Below are 24,634 nucleotides of genomic sequence, written 5' to 3'. Positions count from 1 at the left end.
GGAGAGTGGATTTTTGTCTATCTCAAATAAATCAACTTTGAATATGTGTGGTTTTAACATATTTAAGTATATAAAAGTAAACGAGTTGTGCCATAACTCCGGAAGGCCTTGACTGTTCTTGATTAAACTTAGCGTACATGTTTCTTGACATAAGTAAATAAGTAAAATTTTGTCTTTCAGCCACTTGTACATCTGTTTTCGGTAAGATTGAAAATCTCAGGCGAGCGAGTATGAAAAGCATAGCATCCAAAGCTTACTCCACTGACGCAAGCCTACGCCAAACAACTGCTGGCACTGTGTGTATACATTCTGCTACCTACACACTCGCGAATGTACAGCCTCATATCAACTTTCTACACATCCCGCCCGCGAATCCAAAGCTCACGAGCTGTCCATAGGTCGTGAGCACGAGCGGCACACTTGAATGTATGGATACGGATTTTACTTTTCTTCTTCACACTCTCGCTTACACACACGGGCAAGTGTGCGGGCCAATGCGAGCGATGATAGGTATCAACTGCTGGGTTGCAATGACGAGCGTAAGCAACGACCATAGCTGATAACTAAATAGCAAAGCATTGCAAAGCCTAGGTGCTACATTCCGTTATCGAAACTTGACCTTCTGTTTTTTTTATACGACAGACTTCGCAGCCAGCTGTTAGAGTGCAAGACAATTGCAGGGTTAGTTGCTACGATCCTATTGACTCTAACAGCCTCTCCCAGTCGGGATTCGAACATATGACGACTGGCTTATTAGACCAGCGTCATACCTCGAGGCCAACTGGGAGGTGATAACTAAATACACTATGACAAAAATTTGTCGCAGTGTTTGAGAATATCAGAAAAGAAATCCGAAAGAAATGCTCATGCATATGTGTTCGTTAGAAGAAAATCGTGAGACAAAATTGGACCACATGAATGCGGGCTTCACAACACTACGTTTCAGTTTGCAAATTCTCATAATACAAAAAACAAAGCTTTTTTCCTCATTGAGACATATCTACCCCTCCCCTTGATTAGCTCTCCTCGGTCAGCGGCCCTTTTGTCTACAGCAACTTGTACGTCTCTTCAAAGATAATGAAAGAGAAACAAATCCTTCCTTATATTGTTCTACTTCCATCTTTTCACATATCACAATAATTATATGAAAATTGTGAACTTTGCTATAAATAATTGGTTGTTTTATTCAGAATTAGCACCCATTTTTACTGTGTGAATCGCCTCCTGTTTCACCAATTTTTTGGCAAATACCTTGTAAAATAGTTGTTTGAAGAGTACTTTATCTTCCACCAGAATACCAGGGATTTGATGATCCAGGAACCGATCTGCATAGTAGGGATAGTGTCCCGTAACGCTGGAATGTGTCTAATGCCATTAGACACCTAATTTTATGAATGTTTCTTATTGCATTTTTTCTCAGCTTTCCAATGGTGGTCCTAAAATGACAATCGGTTGGGGGGCTCATGGTGAAAACGGCCATTTTTTGATAAAATCCAATATGGCGACCAAATCCAAGATGGCCTCCAAAATTTTTTTTACTCCATTTGAAAGCCCTGTTCTTCTTCTTTACAGAACCGGGCCATTTGTTAGTTGTTTCATGGCAAATTTATGAAATATCACATGATATAAATCTCAAGGTTTGCTCAAAATTTAATTTTTTTTGAAACTGCTAGGCCCCTTGGCGAACTAGAGGTCCACGATTTCGAGATAACAAAAATGTAATTCTAATTTTTTAACCATTTTCGACCAATTAAGCGCAAAAGTTCTAATATTTGAAGACCTCGTGTCAGTAGTGGCCCCGTTTCAGCGAGAATTACTCAGATATTAAGAAATGTTCCACCAGATATCGGTACGGAAGAAGGATAATCATTCGCAACGCTCTCTATGCGTAAATAAACCAACGGAATCCTTGGTAACTTTCATGCTGGACGTTTTCACTTTCGATTCTACCAGTTCACCACCGGCAGCACAGTTTGTGAAAAACAAGTGGCTGTGTTGACAGAAATAAAGGAGACAGAACCGCAGGGTGACAAGAGTTTTTGCCCAAACTCAATGGAAGAAAGCGATCAAATGTTAGGAATGCTATGGCTAACGGCGAGCGATGAGCTGCAATTTTCTGGATTCTCAAATGAAGGATCGATAGTGCAAAATACAATCACTAGGCTATTGCTGAATGCTCTACTTCAGAGCAATCGAACTAAACGGCGAAGTTGAGTGCTCTTTGGATTTTACCAAAACGAAGCTTGCCTCACTGGAACAGCTTTCCATTCTATGCTTGGAGTTGCAACCAGTGGTGTTTGCTAGGGATTTCGATCTTGGGCAGTCACCACGTCAAAGTGCAGAAATGCGGTCTAATCTATTTCGCTGGCAACTTTAGACTGCAACCGAAAGCGACTCATCAGCATTTTCATCGTCTCGGCTTCTCGAATAGACTTTGTGATTGGCTGAAATCTTATTTGACAAACCAACAGCTATATGCAACGACAGGATCGGCTGACACACTCTACAGCGCGGTGTTCCTCAAGGAAGTAATTTAGGACCTTTTCTATTCGTACTCTTCTTCGATGATGTCTCACTGATTCTACTAAATGGCTGAGTGCTGCTTCAGGCTGATGATTTGAAGATTAACCTCGCCATTCGCCATTCCGTCTACAGGATGTGCTCGACAGGTTTACCAGATGGTGCCAACTAAATCGTCTTGTTATTAGTATAGCGCTGTGTGACTTCTTATCGGCGTCTGAAGAATCCTGTTCTATTCAACTACTCCATCGACGGGACTGCTTTGAATCGAGTCGACCAAATCAAGAATCTAGGCGTTCTGTTGGATTTGATCAACATCGCAACACTAGAGTATGGACGGAGCATCAACCAAGCTGTTTTCGGTGCAAAAATTATACGATCCGAGATTGACAGTTCCGCATTACTTGGTCAACTACACGTCTACGCGATTTGTGTGAGCGGACAATTCCAAGAGTTCGACTTCAACGTGTCCACAAAAACCTTTCGTCGACGTATCCGTAGGAGCTTGTGATGTTTTGTATATGGAACAGATCATTAAGACCACATGTAGTCAGATGATTTGCTATACCAGAAACAAGAATAAGGAATCATTCACTCTCACCTTGATTGACTTTGTTCGAACCGCTTTTAGTTGAAGTAGAAGGACGCACATCGGATCTGTTGGCTCACCGCTTGACTACTCGCACCGTCCATGTCCTATCTAGTATGAAGTGTATCTTGGGTTTCGTCATGTTTTGTCAGTGGAGATTAATACTGACAGTGCAAACAAGTGTAATGTATACACGAAGAATTGGTAATAGCGTTCACGAATACAGACAGCAAGTGGACCTTTTTGCGTCCAGCAACACCTCACATCGGCGGAGTGTGGGAAAGTATTTTTTCAGTCAATTTATTTCATCAGAATTTAAAAATTTAATGCTTGAAATTTTATTGAAACGATACTGAAAAAAATTACACTCGAGTTTTTATTAAGTATTGTCAACTAAGTTAGTTTTTTTTCAAAGATTAAAATATTTTCTCTAGGAGTGGCAAACTTTCTTGTAGGGGACTCACACCTGCATAACAAAAATAATATCAAGAATGTCTCATTACATAACTCTAGAGCATCTGCAAGCTGTTTAACAGCTCGAGAATCGTGTTGAAACACATTTAATAAGAATTCATTTTGTACAACAAGCTTTCTCAATGTTATACCGAACCGGACTACTGCACTTCCCCTTGATAGCAACTATAAGATACTGAACTGTATTGCGTTTTAATAAAAAAACGTTGTTTGGCTTATTTGTCGTATTCACATAATCATCGCACTGCGTGTAAAATTTTGCTGCTCATATCAAATGTAAAACTGTTTTTTTTATCTTTTTTTTTTTGTAAAAAATGTAAAATTGTTAATTCTATTCTAACGAAAAGTCGTGAAACTCTATGAGCTGTTTTATTTATTTACTTTTTTTTGTATTCTTTTGGCCTTCTACTAGTTTTGTGCCAGCATCTCATACGTAATCCAGTAGCCATGCACAGAAATTATATTTTCTCACATAATCCTCATATAATTTTCTTTTATTTCTTTACTATTATTTCAGAATACTAAAAAAAACATGACCTGATTTGTTAACATTGTTCTGTAGCTAATGGCTAGGAAACAAAAAAAAACAGAAGAACGTTATTGTATAAAGAATACGCACTCGCAGAAAATGCACACACAGATTTCAGTTACCTAGCTCGAATATCTTACATGATTTAAACTTTGATTTAGAACAGCCAGCGTTAGTTTGAACAAATGTGGTGAATTTGGACGAATTGGAAGGTATATGTTGTGTGAGATGTTTGAGTTTTTTTTCTGGACACATATTAGAGAATCCGCCGTAATTCAGCCTTTCTTTTCGTGGTAATAAAAAGAGATAATCAAGATCTTTCCAAGCTTTATTGCCTGCGATAGGTGCTTGGAAAGTCAAAATGAAGCTCTTGAGCTGAAACTGATTTGTACTTGGTTCAGTTGTTTAATAATAATAATTAATTTTTTATTTGGATTTGTAAAGCTTACTGTTAATACATTCATTATAACTAAGCTGTACATTTCTTTGAATAGTAGTACGAAATCTTGATAGTTTTGTAAAAGGGAAAACCAAGGAATAGAAATACATATCATGTCCTTCGATTGTTGACTTACGCATGGAAAAGAGTTTCATTTATTCCTTTTAAAAGAACGCACTCTTGAGACGTTCTTGTCGAAATTCACTTTCGAATGCTTATAAGACGTATTCTATATGTTGCGATATGTGAGTAAAGATATTTCTATGAGAGCACTGCCTTTGCACTAACAGTACTAAAACATGAGATGCTGAGATTTTTCAATTAATTTTGCTTTCTAGTGTGGAGTGTATATATTTCTAATCACGATTAACAATAGATTTTGTTTTCACAAAAATAAACGTCATCTGTGCATCACACAGCATCAGTCGAAACAAAAATGTACAACGGTTTAATGACCTTCCCGTAGCAAGGATAATATCAATGAATTATTTTTTTCTTTCTGCAAATTAGCAAATTGAAAATTTTTTGAAATATTTTTTTCTTGTTGGTCAATTTCTAATCTTTTTTTAATAATAAAATTTTCATGATAACATATTTTGTTATTCCTGAGTTATGGCTAAAAAACTTGTAGGAGAAAAAAGTGGGAAACAGCACAAAGTAAAACGTGACAAAAAGAGGACAAACGTGAGGGAAAAAAATAAGTGACATGAAAAATAAGAAAAACGAAAAAAAAACACCTGCACAATCGGAAGGAAAATGGGACAGAGTGGCAGAGAAGAAAACGGGAGAGAAAAAGAGGAAAAGCGAACCAAAAATCGAAGAGACTCGACCGGAAAAAAGAAGAACGGAAGAGAAAAGAACAAAAATAACCCATAAAGAAAATCAAGAATATGAGGATAAATTGGACAGGAAACAAGTATAAACGGAACAAAAAACTATAAAGAACTGGGTTAGAAAGGGAGGAAGAGAAAAGGAGAAAACATGGGAGCATGTAAAATGGAGAAACAGAAAAACCGAACAGAAAAAAATGAAGAAAAAATTAAAACAGAAAACAAACACAGAACATGGCACAAGAGGAAAAGCAAGACATAAGAAGAAGAATGGACCAGTCGAAAACGAAAAACGGAATAGAAACGGAGCAAAACAGCGAAGAAAGACGAAAGCCGAGACCGAGGAAAGAAAAGTCGAAAGCTGAACAAAAAATGATCAAAAAACCAAAACAAGAAACGGCGAACAACAGTTTCAAAACGAGGTAAAACGGAAGAAAAAGTGAAAAACGAAACAGATGAAAATCAGAACTCAGGAAAAGGGTGAAAAACGGAACAGAAAACAGGGAAGAGCAGGAACATAAAAAGAGAGAACAGCGAGCAGAAAAAAGGAAAAATGAGAGAAACAAAAAGGGAAGCGGAACCAAATGAGGAATACGAAACAAGGAACAAAGAAAATCAGTAAAATAAAACGAGAAAGATGGGGTATAAAACTGGAAAAACAGAGAAAACGTATCAAAGCAAAAGGTACAGCGGAAGAAATAAAGACGAAAAAATGGCAGATCAAAATAAAAACCAGAGAAGAAAGGGAAGAAACGGGACTAAGAACAGAATAAACGTGACAGAAAAGACGCAGAAACGGAGCATCAAGAAGGGGAAACCCCAAACAGAGGAAGACGGAAAGCGAGATAGAAAGAGTTAGAAGAAAACGAAAATCGGAAACGAAAAAAAGGAAAAAGAGACAAGACGGCAAACGTGAACAAAAATAACAAAAAAACGGATGAAAACGAAACAAAACGGAACAATGAAACAGGCAGCACGGCAAAGTGTAAGCAAAAATCAAGAATGCCGTTTTATGTCCCATTTTCATTTCAATTCCAGACCTAATTTAATGCAATTCAATCTTCGATTTCAAGCCCAATTTCAAGGGCAGTTCTTTGTCCCATCTTAAGCCCAATTTCAGGTCTAATTTCATCCTACTTTCAATTACTATTTCAAATTCCATTTCAAGCCTAACTTTAAGTGCAGTTTTATGTCCCATTTTCATTTCAATTTCAAGTCTAAATTGATTCCAATACCATCTCCGATTTCAAGCCCAATTTCAAGAACAATTTAATTTCCTTTTTTAGGTCCAATTTCAGGTGTAATTTAATTTTAATTCCAATTAAAATTTCTAATCCCATTTCAAGGCTAATTTAATTCCATTTCCAACTCCGATTTCAAGCCTATTTTCGAGGGCAGTTTTATGTAACATTTTAAGTACAATTTCAGGTCTAATTTTATCCTAATTTCAATTACGATTTTAAATCCCATTCCAAGTGCAGTTGTACGCCCATTTTATTTTCAATTTCAAGTCTAATTTAATTCCAATTCCATATCCGAGCCATTTCAAGCCCAATTTCCAGGGCAATTCAATGTCCCATTTTGCGTCTAATTTCAGGTCTAATTTCATTCTAATTTCAATTATGATTTCAACTCCCATTTCAAGACTAGTTTCTAGTGCAGTTTTATGTTTCATTTTAACTCCAATTTCAAGTCTAAATTATTTCCAATTTCAGCTCCGATTTCAAAGCCAAGCTTAAGGGCAATTTTTTGTCCCGTTTTAAGTCCGCTTTCAGGACTAATTTCATCTTAATTTCAATTAGGTTTTGAAATCCCGTTTCAAGTCTAATTTTAAGTGCAGTTTTATGTCCCATTTTAATTTCAATTCCAAGTCACATTTAATTCCAATTCTATCTCCGATTTCAAGGGCAATTTTATGTCCCATTTTATGACCAATATCAGGTGTAATTTTATTTTAATTTCAATTAGAATTTCAAATCCCATTTCAAGTCTAATTTTAAGTGCAGTTTCATGTCCCATTTTAATTTCAATTCCAGACCTAACTTAATGCAATTCAATCTCCGATTGCAAGCCCAGTTTCAGGGCCAGTTCTATGTCCCATCTTAAGCCCAATTTCAGGTCTAATTTCATCCTACTTTCAATTACAATTTCCAATGCAGTTTTATGTCCCATTTTCATTTCAATTTCAAGTCTAATTCAATTCCAATTTCATTTCCGATTTCAAGCCCAATTTTAAGAGCAATTTTGTGTCCCATTTTATGTCTAATTTAATTCTAATTTCAATTACGATTTCAAATCCCATTTCAATGTCTAGTCTAATTTAATTTAATGGAATTGAAATAGGACAATTCCGTTTTCTAGTCTAACTAGAAGTGCAATTTTGTGTCCCATTTTAAGCCCAACATGAAATTGAGTGCTTGAAACAGCACGAGCCACCCCGGCTCTATGCTGCTGAAGAAGAAGAAGATGATGATGATGATGAAATCTAATTATAATTCAAATTTCATCTCCGATTTCCATTTCAATTCAAGTCCGATTCAATGTCCTTTTTTAAGTCGAATTTATTCTTAGATTTCAAGTCCAGTGTCAAGTTCAATATGAATCTAATTTCATGTCGGATTTCATGTTCCAGTTTAGGTCCAATCGTTCAATTGCAATTCCAATTTCAACATCAGTTACTTACTTGCTTAATGACAATGCCTGCCTAACGTAATTCCTCCATCTAATTCGGTCCATGGCAGCTGGTTCCGCCAGATCTCTCGCTGGGGACCTCTTGGTTTTGTTCCTTTCGGATTCGATGCGAAAACCATTTTAGCTAGCAGGATAGCAGGATCCGGCATTCTAGCAACATGTCCTGCTCAACGTATCCGTTCAGCTTTAGCCACTTTCTGAATGCTGGGTTCCCGGTGATGATGCCAACACCAGTTTTAAGTATAATTTCAAGTGCAACTATTCAAGTCCAATGTAAATCGAGCTTTGATTATAATTTACAGTGCAATTTTACATCCTATTTCAAGTTCCAGTTAAAATCCTATTAGGGTTTATTTCTAATTCCTGTCGTAGTAAGTAAAGCTATTCTAATTTTCATCATTTGTTGGATGGATTTAATGAATACTCCAAAAGTTCTTGTGCTGATTTGATTAAAACACACTTACTTTCCGATCCGTGAACTTTGAAATCACGGAAAGCATATTATTGAAATTCCGCAACTGACTTTATTTCTTAAATTCGTCGTACCGCTTTAAAATCCGTCCATCAAAATTTTTCATCGTCCGAACTAAAAGTCACAACAATGTTTACGAGGCTAACGCGCATGTATTTGTGTAGGACGGCATGACAAATGTTATTCTGCAAAATTTCTGCAGGTCAGGCAAGTTTTCCTGGCTGTAGAATAACGACAATACCTTGCGTGAGTTATTTTCATTTATGAATGACGGAAATTAAAATGATAAGTCGACATTTTCTCCTTCGTCGCACGAAAAAACGTCGGAAATTTGGCTGGTAGGACTCCTTTAATGATAAAAAGCATTTAAATAGATCTCAGCTCACTTTGATTGATCGGGTATGATAGACAACGAACTAAAATGTTAGGGAATAACTAGTTTTGCATTGTGTGTCATAAAAATGCTGATATTTTTGATAATTTGTGTTGGATAGGACGGGAATAGGCAATTACGACGAAGCAGCAACATACCCTACATGTCTCATTTCAGGTACTTCAGTTTGAAGTACGATTTCCAGTTCAGTTTTAGACCCAATTTCAATTTGGTGAACGACCAACTGGCTAAAACCACATTCAAAAAAAAAATTCAATTGCCACTCTAATTCCAAGTTGAGTTCCGTATGCAAATTGAAATCCATATTCTAATCTAATGTCAAGTTTAACTCACGATGTCCAACTTTTTTTCGCTCCGGGGTGAAGCTAACAGTACGAATAAAGCATCGAGCGTAGTTGCTTGACTGTTTTCGCCATGGCTGCTGTAAATCAATTTTGTCAATTTTTTCCTGTACAAGTATATAGGAAATTACAGAAATGAAATAATTATTATCTGGACGATTGAAATTTATTCTAATTTAAACCTAATCGAAAAAGTTTTTAAGAAAAAAAAACACTGCAAAAATACAAATTTGTAACATCTTAACCAATAGCTTTCAGTTGTAAGTTTCGATCTGTTGCTACTGAACCCACTCTTACCATTATTACCATAACAAAACTTGTTCATTAAAAGCGTTCCTATGCATTAGTTCGTGAGTTCTTTTTGATTTTTTAGTTTCTTATTTTAAAACCACGGCAAACCTTTAATTCGTACTCTTCTAATCTTATTTAATTCACAGATGTCGGCACTAAACTGTCTTCCAGCGCCCCAACCACCACCGGTGCATCTACCCTGCCGGGGGCTATAAAAAGTACATCATCTGCTCCAACCTCACCAGCGAGAAAATCTGTCGGAATTCTTGGCACTGTCAGTTTTAGTGACCGTAATCAACGCTTCCAAGCGGCCAACGCTAATCGATTGGTAAGAACCCTTCCCCACTGATCAGTTCCTTGCATGAAAATTATTCGTGCATCCCTCCGTTCAATAATACACAACAGTCATACAGAATGGTTCCTTGATACTAAATTTAAAAACTACGCGCCTCCATCGAAATCATAATTCGATGGAAACCCATGATACTTTGACAACATGACTACCACACCGCATGTTTCTCCCGCAACCTGGCGTGTGCTAACCGTACCCGTTCCCCTGCTCTCTTATTGCGTCTCATCTTCAGAACAATTCCTTCCTGAAGCCCCCCTCGGCATCTGACTCCAGCTTGAACGGTACTAAGCTACATCCATCCGATTCCACCTCGGTTTCACCGGCGCTCTCGTCCGTCTCGCAAACCTTCAGCGGCGGCAGCTTCAGCACCGGCTCCCCGGAGAACGTCAGCAAGACGCGCAACATACTCGGCACGCTGCGGAACAAACTGTCGCTTACGAAAAAGTCCAAATCGGTCGATAATCCGCAGTACAGTCCGAACCACCCCGGGCAGATTCACAGTGCCTCGTCGACACTCAGTCGCGGCTCGTCCACGGATCAGCGTAAGAACATTCCATCCGTTTTTTTTCTCTCTATTTTCACCTATGATAAGGGAACCGAACTCAGACACTAAGAGTACTGTTTTTTTGTTCCAAACAGGATCGATACTCTTTCCGAATATCAAGAATCTCTCCCGAAAGTCGTCCATGTCGGAGTCTTCCGCCATTTCCGGCCTGTCGAATTCCAGCGGCCGAACCTACCTGCACGAGGAATCTACGCTGCTGCTAGAGACGGTGGAAAACAACATACGCCGGCATTACCTGGTTCCGATCGAGGTTGCCATGCGGCAGAAAGCGTGGAAGCGCAAGGGCACCAAGCTGCACATCTACAACGATCACACCTTCATTGCGAAACACCTTGGAGGGTAAGTTGAAAAAGATTTCATTAGTAGGAGGCCATGTAGAAAAAAAAACAACAACACTCGTATGGATTGCATTCTGACAGCTTATGCTTTTCTTTTTCAACATTCCAGCGGAATACTGTGCCATGTGTGCAACCGCAGCATCCCGCGGCGTCCCGGCAAGCAGGGTTACGAGTGTCGTGATTGCCTTATCCAGTGCCACAAACCGTGCCACGTGCGGGCACCGCAGGCCTGTCCAAATCCGAAGATTCTTTCGGTACAACTGTAAGTAACAACATCCTTAGCGGACTTTCCATGCGAAAACAAACGTTAATTTGGTTTAATTTACCATTTCTCGATACTTTCTTTCCTTTTTATTTTTTGAACACCCAAAAGAGCGTCATTGCCCCTACTGAATGAGTAAATGATTTCTTTAAGTAAATTCTAACCAAGTGCTTTGCATTGATGCAATCCTAGCCCCAAGTAAGTTCTTCCGGATATGCCGAACCGGCTTTTGTCCTTTCGTTAAGCCAATCGGATGTTGCATGCGATTTATCTGCTCTAAAATCCCGTGTTTTTTGATTCTGTTATTAACAATATAATTTGTTTGTGGTTGTCACTGCTTTAACAAACGTCAGTTTTTTCAACTGTTCCTAAAAAAACACACAATTTTTTCAGATTAAAGTGGCCTTTCTCGTAAAAAGGACAATTCGAAACAGTTTCATCTGGGCATTTAAGCGAAACGCGAAACTAAATACAACCACAACCCCTATCAGGAACCATTGCTACCAATGCAGATATCTAGAACTAGGTGCGACCAGCAAACAAGCTTAACTTGCAACAGGAATCCACTTCATGCCATAAACAAAACGTATATGTTTTCAACGAAACAAGCATCGCAACAGTAATATGATTCATGTTCCGGCACTCAACAGACGTGTTATGCGTTGTTAACACTGTTGAATGTTTTATTGTTCAGTTGATCAAATTAAAATTAGGAGAAACTAAAACTTTCATGCTAAGCCTAACAAACATTGACCAAAGTATAAATTGTGAACCTTTCTACAATGGTGATAATACTGACAACCAGCAAACAATCGCTACAGTTTATTCTCTAGCCTAAACATGTAACGAAACACTTTTTTATTAGGGTTAATCGGAACAATCTCTGGTCTACTGGGTTGTGATGGAAATGTTAAATATTAACTGCAACAAAACAAAACAAAAACAAACAAAAAAAGAAACACGAACCAGGTGCGTTTTCTCGTCCGTCGCAAAATTGTATAGTTGAAAGTTTAGCTTTACACAAGCGCGCGCTTTGTTCTGCTCTTCTATTACTGCTGTTAGGTATTTATAATAAAAAAAATCTTTTTACTTTCGAGTTAGTAATGGGACAGTACTGTTTTTGCCCAAAACAAAACAAAAAAAACAAGTGACTAAAAGCTGAACCTCTGCCTAGGAGTTCTTTACATCAGGAATATAATGATAGTAAAACTGTTATAACGTCCAATTGTTTGCTGTTGGTATTCATGAATATCGAAAGAAAAGTCCAATCATGTTGCACTGTAGTCGTATGTAATTGAGCCAGCAACAAAGCATTTTGGATTTCTGTAACGTTGTATTTTTGCTGAACCTATTTGAGATCAATTATTCGGGTGCAGCCAACAAGCACTAGTGGTTGAAAGAGAACTACCAGAAGAACACGAAGTCAAATCTCGTTTCTTGTTTTAGAATTAGAGGAGGTTGATTGTTGAATAGGAATGTTAGAATGTTAACGAATGTTAGAAGTATATATCTCTTCAAAAAAATGGTTGAAAAGCAGTCACCTTTGCGTAGGACAGATTTGACGTTAATCATTTTGCTTAACTGAATCGTACGGCGCCTTGAAATCCACAGACAATAGGCGTGCAGCTTGTACTTCCTTCTTATATAGTAAACCCCTCGAAAATCAGCTTGTCATTTACCGACAAGAGTTTTTGCTTCTGACCTTGCTGACTGTTCTAAAGTAGCACTGTTCGTCATTTCTATAGAAACTGGTTCTCTGCGCTAGCGAGCAAGCGCTTTGTTACCGAAAAATTTAGTTTTGCAACGAAGCTCTTTTCTGGTTGAATGGATACGTCAACAAACATGTGGTGCGATGATCAAGCACAAACAATACAAAAACTACTAATGCATCCAATAAAACACACTATTTGTGACAGTTTTTAAGCCGTCGAAAACATTATTCTGCATTTTTTAAAGACGAAAAGTCGATGGTCATGCCCTTTTTTGCTACAAATGCAAGCGTTGCAACTGGGCAAAATATGGTTTCAACTAGACAGCGCTGCTTACCACGTAGCACGTGGTGAAACAAGAGGCTATCTGAGACGCGAGTTTGGTGAGCAATTAATCGCTTGTTGCGCACCTGTAAATTAGCTGACTAGATCGTGTGATTTGACACATGTAAACTGCTTTTAGTGATGAGGTTATCATAAGGTCTCTCATTTTAACAAATTGTTACCTTGGAAGCAGGCTTCTGTTTACTCATCCTAATTATAAACAACCGAGAAATTTGCTTCTTACAGCAATCAAATGCTTTAAATTTTCTGTTCAACTGTTTGCTCTGCCCGAACAATTTCAAATACTGTTTTATCAATTCACCCTGTGCAGAAACAGCCCTTCAATATTGAAGGTATACATTACATTATGTAGTGCTCTAAAAAATCAACGCTGATTACAAACAGAGCCATAAGCAACAAAGCAAGAGAGACTGTATAGGAATGTGCAAGTCAAAAAGACAAGATCTGAAGCCACAGCCGTTCAGCCTCCTCCGCTACCAGCTTCGATCAAAATGAGCAATCCCGCTTCGCAAAGAAGTTCTAAAACCCCAAAGTCACCAGCGGTTGTCGCAAGAAAAGTCCTACCAATCTCGTACCAAAACAATCACCATTACCAATGTCGCCACGGGCACCGGCCTGGAGTGCCAAAAATTCACAACAGTCATTACCGAGTATTCCAACTATCGATGACATTTCCGAAGGGACAAACGCAAGTGGAGCACCCAATCAAACGTTCACAGACCAATAATACTATACAAACATTACCGAGCATCCCGATGGACGACGACAGAGTCGTTCAGTCTCCTACTCTGCAAGCTCCTTCTTTCCAAGATGGAAAATCCCACTTCGAGACGAAGCTCTAAAACCAAGGTCCCCACCGGTCATCGCAAATACGGTCTCATTAATCTCGTACCGAAACATTTACCATTACGAAATTCGCCGTACAGCCGCCCAAGCAAGACTTTACAGGCACCGGCCTGGAGTGCCAACAATTCCCAACAGTCATTGCCGAATGTTCCAATTATCGATATTTGTTTATTTGTTTATTTGGTTAAAAAGTCAACAGATTTCACCGCAAGAACGGTCTCATCAATCTCGTACCAAAACATTCACCACTGCGGAATTCGCCGTCCTACCGCTCAAACAAGACTCCAAAGACACCGGCCTGTAGTGCTAGCAATACTCAGCAGTCATTGCCGAGTGTTCCAATTATCGGTATGGATGATGGAAATGATTTTATCACTGAGCCTTCGTTACCAGTTCCGACGGCACAGGCGCAGCGACAGAAACAGAAAATTTGTTCAGCCAAAGTCAAATCAAACACTAAAAATATGGTGGATTCAATCGTTGAGGTTATGCAACCTAAGGCACAAGCCCGGTCAACACGAACCACTGAATTCCTCACTGGTACAATGAGTTCGTCTGAGTCTAGTAAGTCCAGTGACAGTGACAGTAGTTCTGAATCGGACAGCTCTTCGGAGGACGAAAATGATTCTCCGATGAATGGACAAAGCTGGGCAGAAGTGGCAGAACCATGCTAATATGGTTGTTGAAAACCAATTGACCAAGGATCCATACCTGTCAGAGTCCGATTCAGATTAGAACTAAGCTGTCACAAAACAACGAAGAAAAGATTACGTGCGAATATATAGGTACCTGTAATTGATATTATAAGCTGTCACAAAACAACGAAGAAAAGATTACGTGCGAATATATAGGTACCTGTAATTGATATTATTTTTTGAATTTATAAGCACTAGAATAAGTATCTTCACGATTGAATGTCGAATAAATAAGTTAAATGTGCCAGTTGTTTTTCATTCCTCACATAAAAATGGTTTACAGCGATGATCGAAATATCTCCTTTGAAATGTTCCCTTCTGGTTTACCAATATCTGCGAAACACAGGTCCCGGGGAACAGCTGGATTCGAATCCGGTTATAATGGGCTCACGTTATAGCTTGGTCCGATTCGCGATTCCCCAGCCTAGGTAAAGAGAGACATTACAAACTTAGTACCTTAGTAAACGTGAAACGTTGCTTCAAGGACCCTCCCTTACCAGGGAACAAATACCTTAGGATCTTTGCTTCATTACTTTCTTCTACCGTCCTTTCCGTCTATTGGGAAGACCATTTGCAGACTATTTAGCTGTTAACCCTCTGGTGCCCAATTTTCAGTTCCAAAATTTGGTACACAATCTGGAACAACACTAGATTAAAAATGTAGTCTGCAATCTAATCCAGGTCCAAAATACAGTCTAGGTCCAGAATCTGGTTCAGAACCTAGTCCAAAATTGGTGGTTGGTGGATTAAAATCTGATCAAAAATGTGGCCCAAAATCTGGTTCGTAATCCCTTTCAGTTCCAGAGTCAGAACTTAAATTTGATGCAAAATTTGATTTAAAAATCCAGAATCTGGGCAAACTGTCCTGATCCTGGTCTAGAATCTAATCCAAAATTTGATAAAAAAAAGTGTCACAAAATGTCATCTAAAATCTGGTCCAAATCTGATACAAACATGGTCCAAAATCTGATCTAGAATCTGGTGCAGCTCCAAGATCTTGGGCTGCATGAATAAAAGAGTTAGGGCAAACTCTTCCATAAGATTTATACGGAAAAAGTAAAGCAAACTGTTTTATTCACTTCTTGTTCTTGACTTCTTGTTCAGGGGCCCTATTCTCAGTCACCTCAGCTAAATTCTTTGGGTGAGAGCATAATTTGCGATTCTGAGAGTCACCTAGGTGACTGTACAAGATACAAAATGAGGTCCAAAATCGTAATCAAAATTATCAAAATGTTTAAAATTTGGTAGAGAATCTAATGCAGGTCCAGAACGTGGTCCCGACCAGGTCTGGAATCCAGGTCCAAAATCTGATTCAAAGCCTAGACAAAAATCTGCCAAAAATGTGGTTCAAAATTTGGTCTAAACTCAAACCAAATCTGTTCGTTCTAAAATCTGAAACAAAAGTTGATAAAAAAAATCCGGTTTACAATCTAGCTTAGGTTCGGAATCTGGTTCAAAATCTGATCCAAAATCTGGTTGGTAGGTAAAAAAGTGATCAAAAACTGTGCTTTAAAGTCTGCTCCAGGTCTACAATCTGACTCAAAACCTGATCAAAATGTGGTCCAGAATTTAGTGCAGATACAGAATCGGGTTGGTGGTTTAAAATCTTATCGGAATACACAGGGATTTGAGTGGTGTATGACCCTCTGGGTGAAAACCAGGGGCTGTGCACAAGGCACGACCGCATAGGTGACGTAGGACTACGTAAGTCTATTTGTAGCGATAGTAGGATGTATCCATGTATGTAATAATACAATTCTTCATGTATACATGCTACATGCGTTGTACGTAGCGTTTATCAAAGTAGGAACATTGTGTATGTTCAATCCTCAACAGATGTAGGAGTTATTTCTATGAATTTATTGAATCTATTTTATTAAAACGAATCAGTCACATTAAACTAAACAGTAAATCTGTTTTCATGATCTGTTTCTACGTTGAATAGTTCCTAATTTTCTTTTCTATAAACGGCTTGTTGCAACGAACTTCCGGTTGGTTCCACAGTAGTCCAGAGTCCCAGTAGCTATGCGATCGACGAAGCCGTTCGTGTATAGTCATGAGTCACGATGAAATGCCAGTCCAGATGGCCAGCTGCAAGCGACGTGGGATAATTCTAGTCTTTTTGCTGTCGTGAACAGCACTTCCGCAGTTAATTAGTTTCCTTTCCTCGGCAGCCGATGAATACGACGGTCCGGGAACTTCAGACGTGCACGACTCGAGCGTGACTTTCGCTTGCCCTTGATGCTTTCTTCTTTGTCGCGTCCAGACATGCCAGTAAGATGTTGACAGTAGCTCAGCTAGCATTTGAATAATGCTGTTCGCCGGCTTACTTCGTGTTATGTACCAGAGCAAGCGACAAGAATCGGTCCCACCTATTTTTCGTGGTCCTTCATTTTATCATCTACGTTGAATAAAATGAAGCATTTCAAATTCAGTCTGAACAAAAGAGCAAAATTACCAGTGAGCCGTTTGCCTTTTGCTGCCAAAGAAAAATTACACTACGTATTATTACTGTAGCATTGGTGATGGATAAATTTGTGTTGCTAAAGAAAACCAAGTGAAAAGCCCCAAGTTCCAAGTTTCCTAGATTTCATCAATTACCGAAAACCGTTCTTTTAAGAACGAACAAATTCCTATATATGAAGATCCAAAAGATGTTACTAAAACTATTTCACTTTATTAAACCCATGGTTTTATGCATTTTACGCTTGACCGAACACATTTACTTGGAGCTGGTATATTTGTTGGCTGTTTTGGTACTTTCCGAGACGGCCAACTCAACCAGCAGCAACAAGTGAGCAGAAGCGCGAGAGATAATCGGTTAAAATTATTTGATAAGAAGTGAACAATTAAAATCAATCGAATTAAATAGAATTAAAATCAGTGAGCGAAAATTCCTCAAATCTCTGAACATTATGTTTCGTCCTTAAAAGACCATTTTGCCGACGTGATATGTTGGAAATTTAAACCTTCTTTTCCGTCTTCTTGTGCAGCAACAAAACAGTTTGGATGTTCGGAAAGACACTTCTCTTAGCAGTGGTGACACCGGACAGCGATTTGTTCAACTCTTCGTCGTTGCGGATGGTCAGCTGTGTGAGTGACGTACTTTCCTTTCCTCAGCAGCCGATGAATACGACCGACCGGGAACTGCAGACGTGCACGACTCGAGCGTGACTTTCGTTTGCCCTTGATGCTTTCTCCTTTGTCGCCTCCAGACCGGCCAGTAAGATATTGCATAGATGCCAGAATCACAGATTTTTTCACACGCATAAATTTGGGACCCACCAATCATGTCGGTTCCTGTGAGTTCTGGTTCTACCAATGTGTCTGATAACTAAAGTACTTCATATACTATGTATATTACAGAAAGCTGTGAAAATGGCATCTATGGCTTGACAGTAGCTCAGCTAGCGTTTGAATAATGCTGTTCGCCGGCTTACCTCGTGTTATGTACCAGAGCAAGCGACAAGAATCGGTCCCGCCTATTTTTCGTGGTCCTTCATTCTATCATCTACGTTGAATAAAATGGACACGGAGCGAAAAAGCTCCAGTTTGTTTTAAACAAAATGATTGTTGTTTTAAACCTCAACAAAATATTTTTATAGCAACCTGACAATATTGTTGTTTCCAAACGAGATTCTGTTTGAATCAAGTAAATAACAGTTTTGAAATAAAAGTAAAGTATTTTCAAATTTGAAGTTCACATTGATGTAACAATAAATATTTTCATTTCAATCATACATTTCAGTTTGAAACAAAACGAAATTTTTGTTTGTGCGTAAAACAACCATAAATATGGTTGAAACTACATTTTTATTCTCCGTGGAGCATTTCAATTTCAGTCTGTACAAAAGAACGAAATTACCAGTGACCCATTCGCCTTGTGCTGCCAAAGACAAATTTCGTGCGCCCATAAACCAGCAGTAGTAATTTCGCAGCTGGAATTTTGGATTTATCCGCACGCAGGCGGACCAATTATTTCAACCAATTACAAAGCGACAATTTCTAGTACGACCGAGTTAGAGTTATTTTCAATTTCTCAATGACGCGCATTGAAAATCAATAGTTTTCAATATCTATCTATTGAATCTATTGAAAATTGACTGAATTATAAGCCGAAGCGTGAAAACACGTTTCCACTTTGATGACGCCATTTCCAACAACCAATCACGAAGCGAGAATTCTGGTAAAACATAGGTTCATTATTTTCAATTTTTCAAATAGTTCAACATCAATAATCTATACTTTTCTTCATTTGGGCTGTTTCTTAGAAGATTTTCCAATCGATTGGTGTAAGAATATTGAAAATTGATCGGGAAACAACTAAGCTATTAGCGTTCAAAACTTGACCACTTTTCGAGGAAGATTTTTTGGAATGACACCCTATATCAGCTACCTTCCTGAAAGACGTAGTCCTTCAGTTTGCAGTAAGATATTTTACAAACCGAGGGTGGAAACCGGAGTAACAAAAAGAAAACATTATTCAAAGTCAATAATTTATTTTCAAAGTTATTGAATGGCTGTATAGCCTAGCCATTCAATTGCGTTAGGTTCCTTACACTATATTTCTGTTGTTTGCCTCTAAGAGCACCATACCTCCACAATACTGTCTTATAAATACATTTTATAAGATCTATCTCCAGTTTCGCCGTTTAACTGGTTCGCTTAAAGGGTTTAAATTAACATTCACCTTTGCCTCTCTTGTTCGCCAGGTTCTTTGCCGCGATGAAGGTATTCTTCATAAGCATGGCAACGGTCATTGGTCCTACACCGCCGGGTACCGGCGTAATATGGCCTGCCACCTTACGAACCTCTGCAATAGAATGAACAATTAATTATCGAGCAAAATAAGAAATAGGTAAGTGATGTTCAACCTACCTTCGAAATCGACATCCCCAACCAGCTTATTTTTGCCAGTTACCGGATCCGGTACTCGCGTGATACCGACATCAATAACCGTCGCACCTTCCTTGATCATATCGGCCCTAATCAAATTCGGCACTCCGGTTGCGGTAACGATAATATCCGCAGTTCGACAGAACCGCTTCAGCTCCTCCGGCGGAGTGAACCGGTGACATATGGTCACGGTAGCATCCATTGCACAGGTATCGTTACGGCCATCGGCATGCAGCAGCATGGCGATCGGCATCCCGACGTTTTTCGATCGTCCCACTACGACAGCATTTTTGCCGAACGTCTCAATTTGACACCGCTTGATCAGTTCCTGCACCCCCAGGGGGGTGCACGGAATGAGGGTGTTCATGTCGAGACACAAGCGTCCGACATTGCGCTCGTTAAACCCGTCGACGTCCTTGTCGCAGGAAACCGAGTTGCACACTTTTCGTTCGTTGATGTGCTCCGGAACCGGAAGCTGCACCAGAATTCCATCCACACCGTCATCACGGTTTAGTTCTTCAATTCGCTGCAGCAACTGTTCCTCGGTAATGTCCGCTCCGTAGCGCTCGGTTTTGCTCTTTATGCCCACATCTTCGGCAGCCTAAAAATGACGGACGGATTTTGCGCTTTAAAACAAAGGACTGTTTAATTGATGTGAACAAAGAAAATACCTTCATTTTGTTGGCCACGTAAGTTCTGCTGGCTGGATCATCTCCAATCAGGATGGCCGTTAGCTGCGGCGCTCGGTGGCCCTGTTCGATCCATTGTTCAACCTGTTCCCGCAGTTCGCCGCGTATGTCGGTGGCAATCTGTTTTCCGTCGATAAGTTTAGCCATTATTTCGTTCGAACTGCTGCAACGCGAAAGTAAACGAGAGAATTAGGTTGAGTTAGGCAAAGCAAAACGTGCGCTTCAGCGAAAACACCAAAAACTGACTACGAAAGCACGAAACTACTTTTTCACGACACACGTCTAATTTGCTTCCGACTAAGGCAGGCCACAAGTGGATAATGACATCTGATATGCTGGCCGTAGACAGAGTGTGTGAATTGTGCGCGCTGCCTGCAAGTAGGTAGGCGAGAATAATAACTGCAGGGCTGAATATATTGCCGGATGGCAACTAAACGTCTGAGACTAATACGAAGTTGGTCGGTTTTGTTATTCTCTAGGTATTCCGACAACAGCACTACCTGCTAAGCTGGCCCACTAGTCATTGGTTTGTCATTTCAAGTTTGCCATAGAGCAGTTTGGAATGTTGTTTGTTTGATTGATTTGTTTATTTGATTTGTTTCTATACTCCAATATGTACAAACGAAACACATATTTATGATAACTTTGGAGAAAAACAACACATCTAGCAGATTATCATTTCTTCTAAGGGACACGTTTAACACTAAATCTCGCATATCGGAACAAGAAAATGAAATCAATATATAATTCTAATCTACGCATTATCTTCAACAATAAATTGCAAAGAATATAAGATTAAAACAACAGTAAGCATTTTAATTTAACAATGTCTATCAATAACAAAACTAAGGTCATCGTTTTCAAATAACAAGCAAATAACAGCAAAGTACAAAAACATGTTTACCGCTGGAATCATGCCTTTTTTAGTACTTAACTTATACAATAACGGCAAACTGTTCAGCTCTTCACAATATTCTCATCTATTTGATCGAAGATTTTACCAATAATATCAGTTTTTAACAAGCATTCCAACACACGTGCATAACACTAGGATTAACCACACGGTTCTCACCTGTCCTTGCTATCGGTATGAATCAACCTTTCGCAAGCAAGTATGTCCACACCGTTCTGTCCCGCCGCATGGCACTGCAAACTATTGCGTGAATGTACCATTTTCGTACAGCTGTCAAGTCTACCTCGTCGAGTACTTAAACTATGATAAAATCGCGTTTGCGTAAAACTATCAGTACTATTCCGAACCGTGCTGTTATCGATAAATGTATTAGGCGATTCAAATTTGTAGATATTGTTGTTCGTTCGGATGAGACTGACTAGACTTCTTTTCGCTTCCGAGTTCTGCAATCGACTAATCGTCCGAAAGCAGCAGTCCCTTAGTTTTGTCTCCAACGAAAAAGCCCTGTACACATGCACAGTGAATACACCCATTGGCGTCATAGGAACCAACCCCGGGGTTTACGGGGTCAACGGGGTGTCGTTTGCATCATCTCATACTCATCGTCATGTTCCACCCGACTGATGGGAAGAGCCCCGGATGATTTCTATAATCTTTGCTGGGGCTCGCGAAGGAAAGATGTTTTGATTTGGCTTGTATACAGTTATACGATACCTTTCGGCTGCAGCAGTGCTTCGTTGATAACAGAAAAAAAGTTAGGCCTTCACTTCACTTCGTAGACTCGTCGTATGTATAGGGTTGTTGTTCCCGTAGAACAAACAACTTTCTACAATCAGCTGAAAGGGATTTCAAAACAACACATGAATAACAATAGCTAATCGCATGACGTTCCTATGTTTGCAATTTGGAAACGCAATTTATTTGTCAATTTAATCTCTATTTTTAAAAGAACAAATTTAACATACGGCTTATCACGCAATAGAACTGTTAAAAACTAATTTTCCTAAACTGTGAATCTATCGGATGTTTGCCCTAGTTTCTGTAATCTAAACTCTTACTTGACAAGCAGCAATAGCAAAATAAATGCAGCTCTTAGCAACCATCTGAACAACTAGCGCTTTCAACACCTTCAATAAATACATGTAAACAAGTACAGCAGATAAGAAGCACGTGCTACTGGACGCAGTTTTCATTTTTAGTCCTATCTAGGTACTGACGTATTCAACTTGAGTCGATTTATTTTCTGTTCTTCGAATTCTTCACAATCTTCTAGTTACTGACCAGCTGGGTTCTTGGAGCATTTTTTGCCATAAGTAATCCTATCGTTTCATGATTTATTGTAGTGTCTATGCCAATATAACCTATATTTACATTTGTTTCTCACTTCCATGCGTATATTATACATACCTTCAATTCCAGTAAACTTAAACCAGTTGTGCTTAATTAAGCAGATATTCCACGAAGCACAAGTACATATGATTAAAGAAGGTAACACAACGAAAACAAACACAATAGATTTTTTTACCAATTAATCAAAACTCCGCTGCACTTCTTCCGCGATACGAGGAGCAGAGCATACCTGCTGTTACTGTTGGTCCATCTAATAGCTCTAATGAATGATTTCAGTTACTGCAATAGATCTAAATTGGATAGATATCAATCACTCACTGTATCCAATACATTCAAAGAAAACAAACCCGTTTCTCGACTGGCGACTGCTTACTGCCTTCGCTGGACGGTGCAGTATTGCGGTTTCACGGGTTTCACTGAATCCTTTGCATGTCAGCAAAACTATTGCATCCAAATCACTGATTTGTTTCTGTACTTTTAATTACACCTGTTTTAACTTTAACAAAACGCAGGTAAAATTCCTGGTTTCGAATTTTGATAAAAATTGTTATTGCTGTCACATTTGGTAAACAAAAAACAGACATTGAAAGCTTCAAATTTTATCTAGATAAAACTCGAAAAAGATCTTTTTTGATAGAGTAGCGAGTACCTCTTCTTCAACCTTACAGCACTCGCGCGTAACGTCAGCATTCGTAGCGCCAGTACTCGCGCTTGTGTATTCACAACACAGCGACGTTTTCCAAAAGACTTTATAATTTTGTATGAGGAATTGTGTCGGGTCATATTGATTATCGGAAAGAGATTTGGTTGCCAGTACACGGTGTTATACGGAAAAAATACTTTTCAAATTACCTAGTGTACGTTGTTAGTCACACCTAAGTAGTACATCATAAACACACATTTTAAATCTTCCTAACACCCTCAAAATTTCAAGTTATTGCAAAAAAACGGTTTTTGGCTAGGTGTGCACTTACTATCATAAATAACTCAATCATTTTCCAAGCAGTTTTAAGTTTTTTATATATTTTTGGAAAGCTTATAGAACAAGCTTTCCAGATATATACACATTCACGACGGTTTTACAAAAATTAAACGAGATTTTTTTCAATTAAATATGAAATTTAACTAAAAAAATTAAATTTTTCTCACTTTAGGCATCCTTAAAGTGACCTTAAAAATGACCCACATTCCTCAGCTCAACACCATTTGTTTTATATTCAATCCTAAGCCTTTGGTCAAAATTTCAGCCAAATCGGACAAGATTTGCGTATTTAAGACCATTTTTAAGAGCTGTAGAATTTTTTGTTTTTCATATATTACCCGCCTAATCTAACAACTGAGCATCTTGCGCACGATTTCTATCTAGATGCCTATAGTTGTAAGATTGAGCGGGAGATCAAGAAAACCGCTGGCGCCCCTACTTCGACAATTACTGTTGGAGAACATTGTGGGTTCCAGAGGCGCCCTCTACTTCACCAGCGATCACTTCGAGGACATTGAGGATCGCGGCGGCGCCTTAGCTGTATAACAAAGATTGCTCAAGAACGAGAACGAGAGTACCGGTGGTGCAAGAACCGGCTGTTAAAGGACTTTGTAAGTCCAAGCTGCGCTTCGTAGCCAACCCGGTAACAATGTGACAGCTCCCATACTAATCAAACGTACCTAAAACTGCTGGTTCATGGTTCACGACAGATGTTTGAAAGCGGCGTAAATATCGAAGAAAGAGTTTATTATCATTTGTTTTGGCAAAAAATCCCTTGTGCATATAAGATCTGTATTGGTTTATTATTTCAATAGAGTATTTTACGAACTGACAATATTATGTCAAGTACCAAAACGTTTCCGTGGTAATGACAATAGCAGTATAACTGGTTCTTCTGTCATAATAACATGCTCTATTTGGTTCTGTCATGTAACAGAGTGTTTTTTGTACAACTGCAACGATCTCTATTGCTTGGATTTACTCTTGAATTTTGCTTAATTAGTTCTTTTAACGACAAAATCGATCCAGCAATCATGAAAGAGCATTTCATTTTGAATTGCGCAGTGGATAACTGTTAATGAAACACGCAATATTTAAATACTTTAGAGCCGACAACTCGTA

At 38.9% G+C, this 24,634-nt stretch overlaps 2 protein-coding genes across 12 annotated transcripts in view; one reads left to right on the top strand and one right to left on the bottom strand.

Moving 5' to 3' along the window:
* LOC128738547 (uncharacterized) overlaps positions 1–12,234 on the top strand; it is a 58,555-nt gene extending 46,321 nt beyond the window's left edge. For 6 of the 7 annotated variants that reach the window (XM_053833767.1, XM_053833765.1, XM_053833766.1 and 3 more), the window contains 6 exons: positions 9,717–9,898; positions 10,155–10,464; positions 10,562–10,826; positions 10,935–11,087; positions 11,199–11,285; positions 11,481–12,234. In XM_053833767.1, coding sequence (XP_053689742.1) covers positions 9,717–9,898; positions 10,155–10,464; positions 10,562–10,826; positions 10,935–11,087; positions 11,199–11,226 — 938 coding nt within the window. In that variant the 3' untranslated portion in view covers positions 11,227–11,285; positions 11,481–12,234. The remainder of the gene's footprint in view (positions 1–9,716; positions 9,899–10,154; positions 10,465–10,561; positions 10,827–10,934; positions 11,088–11,198; positions 11,286–11,480) is intronic. The other variant, XM_053833763.1, reaches the window with a different exon arrangement.
* Positions 12,235–19,179: 6,945 nt separating this feature from the next.
* On the bottom strand, positions 19,180–23,042 carry LOC128738549 (bifunctional methylenetetrahydrofolate dehydrogenase/cyclohydrolase, mitochondrial). 5 transcript variants are annotated; one of them, XM_053833771.1, is made up of 6 exons: positions 22,878–23,042; positions 22,588–22,820; positions 21,895–22,016; positions 20,250–20,430; positions 19,561–20,179; positions 19,180–19,495 (listed from the first exon to the last, which is right to left on the bottom strand). In XM_053833771.1, the coding sequence occupies exons 4-6, from the start codon at positions 20,412–20,414 to the stop codon at positions 19,362–19,364; spliced, it is 918 nt and encodes a 305-aa protein (XP_053689746.1). In that variant the 5' UTR covers positions 20,415–20,430; positions 21,895–22,016; positions 22,588–22,820; positions 22,878–23,042; the 3' UTR covers positions 19,180–19,361. The 5 variants fall into 5 exon arrangements, with proteins under 5 accessions (XP_053689746.1, XP_053689748.1, XP_053689747.1 ...); XM_053833773.1 differs by having other exon boundaries at positions 20,250–20,427; XM_053833772.1 differs by lacking the exons at positions 22,588–22,820; positions 22,878–23,042 and adding an exon at positions 22,146–22,214.
* Between the last annotated feature and the right edge of the window lie 1,592 nt (positions 23,043–24,634).

Source organism: Sabethes cyaneus, chromosome 2 (genome assembly GCF_943734655.1).
Source record: "Sabethes cyaneus chromosome 2, idSabCyanKW18_F2, whole genome shotgun sequence".
Classification (NCBI taxonomy): domain Eukaryota; kingdom Metazoa; phylum Arthropoda; class Insecta; order Diptera; family Culicidae; genus Sabethes; species Sabethes cyaneus.
Note: the sequence above shows the minus strand (reverse complement) of the source record. Positions and strands in the feature narration are given on the sequence as shown.